This window comes from Hesperophylax consimilis, chromosome 19, assembly GCF_061612785.1.
Source record: "Hesperophylax consimilis isolate HC1 chromosome 19, BYU_Hcon_1.0, whole genome shotgun sequence".
Classification (NCBI taxonomy): domain Eukaryota; kingdom Metazoa; phylum Arthropoda; class Insecta; order Trichoptera; family Limnephilidae; genus Hesperophylax; species Hesperophylax consimilis.
The window spans coordinates 335,186-338,424 of NC_142854.1; the positions used below are offsets into that span (position 1 = coordinate 335,186).

Here is a 3,239-nt window from a genome sequence, read left to right on the forward strand (position 1 = left end):
ACCGCCCCTACTTTATTCCGCCTCACAACGCCGCCCAACCGGGTGGTGACATAGTTCCCCTGTCTGTACACTGCACAGGCAGGGACACTCTTGTGAGGTGTCACATAAAAAAAAAAATCATGATTCTGCATTCTGCGCATCACCACACCTCGTGACAGTCGTGACGTTTAGTAAATCTTCTGTTATTCTACTCTACTTATTAATGTTGTGTTTAGTGCAATCATGAAACCAAAAACAAGTCCCGTTTGGAACTATTTCGTTGAGATTGATGACTCAAGTGCCAAATGCGAACTCTGTCAAAAAGTGTATTCGCGAAAAGGTCGCACGACTACAGCTTTAAAGAGTCACCTAAAATCTAATTTACCACTGTTTAATTTAGTACACTGTTTAAAAAATATAATTTACCACTGTTTAATTTCGAGTACTAAAAGTACAAAATACAAATTTAACTAAACAAATCTTAAAAAATAAAATTGTGCTTTTTCTTCATAGTATTAACACTTCCGCTTCCGCTTCTGCTTCTGCTTCCGCTTCCGCTAAGATTTACTTTTGACATCTGTTTCCGTTTCTGCTTCCGTTAAGACACTTCCGTTGCATCACTAGTTATAATGTAACATTTATCAATATTTATAAACATATCATTTCGAGTACACCAGCTATGTAGTGTGTAAAGATCTTCTTGAAGCATAACTTGATCAGAATCAGTGGAAATTTTACGGTAAATCTTGAGATCATCAGCAAATAAAACAAGATTGGACCCCTGAGGTACACTTTAGATTACAATTGTGGGAGGTGACTCATACCCATTTATAAGTACTAGCTGTGTTCTGTTTTCCAAGTTAGATTTAAGCCATCTTAATAGATGGTTTACTTTATCAAATGCCTTTTTTTAGTACGTTTTCAACAACTTTGTCGTAAGATCAGCCGTTGAGGAATTATTTTGAAAAAAAATACAATTTTTGGCACCTTTAAAACAAAATAGCGATCTTAGCGGAGGTCATCCAAGGACAAAAAATTTTTTTTTCAACCTTTACAATATAAAATCAAAATATCTTTTAGACCACCTTTTGCAGGGCAATTTCCTTTATATCTCTACTGACTGGAGGATTACTATTAGGGGACTCACAGAAAATAATGTTTCGGGTATCACATCACTATTATAACTATGGAGAGTGGTTTATTTATGAACTATGGTATCACTACTGACCACTAGATAGTTGATTTATGCTGACCACTACTGCTACTGACTGTCAAATTTATTTTAAGATTAACGACATTTTTTACGTCTTCGTCGGTGGTTTATTTATGTCTTCGTTCGTGTTATGTGCAAGAGTGGTTTATTTATGTGTGCAAGTTTGTTATCCGTTGTTTACACGTAGTTCCTAGTTTTCATTTAACAAATTCAATGAGTTCCGATGAATCTATTGTACCGGACCATCCCGGTGGTCTGGAAATGTGGAGAAATGAAAAGCTTCCAAAGCTGTATCCGGCATTATTTGAAAAGGACCCTGCGCCGAATAATGTCATAGAATTGTTGTACGAAGATAATACTAAACACGTCGCTCTGCTATGTGAACTTATGGTAAATATTGTATTACCCGAAGATTTCGGCGGTAAAAACTCATCCGTCGTTGTATTAGCGACCAGGGGAGATTATATTCTCGAGCAGTTCGTGGGGACGTTGCGACATGTAGCAAGTAAAAGGAAAAGAATTTCCGAGTTCTCTTCGCAACTAGAATACGAATGTGTCGTAGAAATGGTCATTATACAGTGCTTGGATCGCATGTGCGTCGCAAAACCGATAGACCACCCGTCATTAATATTTAGGATTTGCCTGTTAAATTGTGTGATTCCTCAACAAGGCGCATCTCTGGTTATCGTCGATTCGCTTTCCGATTTTTACCCGACGCATTTGCTCGGTACTTCCACCCAGTTGAAGATGGTCACATATGTAAAGAGAGTATTGAGGATTCTTCAGAAGGCGACGTGGGAATTTAGTACAGTTCTGCTATATACATTACCATTTGAGTCCAGCGATGTCTCCACGATGGTGCCATGCGTCGAGGAATCTACCAGGGAGAGAATCAACTTCAGGATTAGCATGACCATTCCCCAGGGGCTGAAGGTTTGCGGGGAAACGTTGGATGTGGTGAATGTAAGCCTTACCGACTGCACCACCACCACGCAGAACATCCTTACGCTTGAAGGATATGATATGCAATGGATATGAATAAATAAACTAACCCTGCATCGAGAAATAAGGAGAAAGAGTAATGACTTATAAATAGGTACCTGCACAATAATATTTAACTAATTTAAAGCTGGTTCCGTCAATAGCGGAATCATGATTGTTTTTTTTTAAATTATTATCTTTTAAAATTAGGTAATCTAATACCAAATTCGTGAACTGTTGAAAACATTATAAATGTTTATTTATATATAGTCTAATTTCACAGTTACTAATGTGACAATGATAACATATTACTTTATTTTTTTTTGTTAAATTTTATAAATCTAATTCCAGCACTAAAGTAAAATTTTGACAAAGCTATACTTTTTATTAATCAATCTAATTGTACTGCTAATGTGAAACATTGATAAAATTATTAATGTTTTTTATATTTTATTTGTCTAATTCACTTATAATGTGAAATGTGATGATAAAGTTATAAATATCTTTATTAATCGAATTCTAATGTGAACTGTTAATGGTAACATCATAAATGTTTTTTATATTTTATTTATCTAATTCACTTCTAATGTGAACTGTTGATAACATCATAAATGTTTTTACATTTTATATATCTAATTCACTTATAATGTGAAATGTGATGATAAAGTTATAAATATCTTTATTAATCGAATTCTAATGTGAACTGTTAATGGTAACATCATAATTGTTTTTTATATTTTATTTATCTAATTCACTTCTAATGTGAACTGTTGATAACATCATAAATGTTTTTACATTTTATATATCTAATTCACTTATAATGTGAAATGTGATGATAAAGTTATAAATATCTTTATTAATCGAATTCTAATGTGAACTGTTAATGGTAACATCATAATTGTTTTTTATATTTTATTTATCTAATTCACTTCTAATGTGAACTGTTGATAACATCATAAATGTTTTTACATTTTATTTATCTAATTCACTGCCTATGTGAACTGTTGATGATTCATCATAAATGTTTTTATATTTTATTTATCTAATTCACTGCCAATGTGAACTG

At 33.5% G+C, this 3,239-nt stretch overlaps 1 protein-coding gene across 1 annotated transcript; it reads left to right on the forward strand.

Annotated features, from left to right (window-relative positions):
* The first annotated feature begins 1,331 nt into the window (after positions 1-1,331).
* LOC149414593 (uncharacterized) lies at positions 1,332-2,233 on the forward strand. Its single transcript, XM_089643501.1, has one exon. The coding sequence runs from the start codon at positions 1,406-1,408 to the stop codon at positions 2,228-2,230; it is 825 nt and encodes a 274-aa protein (XP_089499627.1). The 5' UTR covers positions 1,332-1,405; the 3' UTR covers positions 2,231-2,233.
* The last annotated feature ends 1,006 nt before the right edge of the window (positions 2,234-3,239 follow it).

Coding starts and splice junctions, on each gene's coding strand:
- LOC149414593 (XM_089643501.1), top strand. CDS start 1,406: ATGAGTTCCGATGAATCTATTGTACCGGACCATCCCGGTGGTCTGGAA.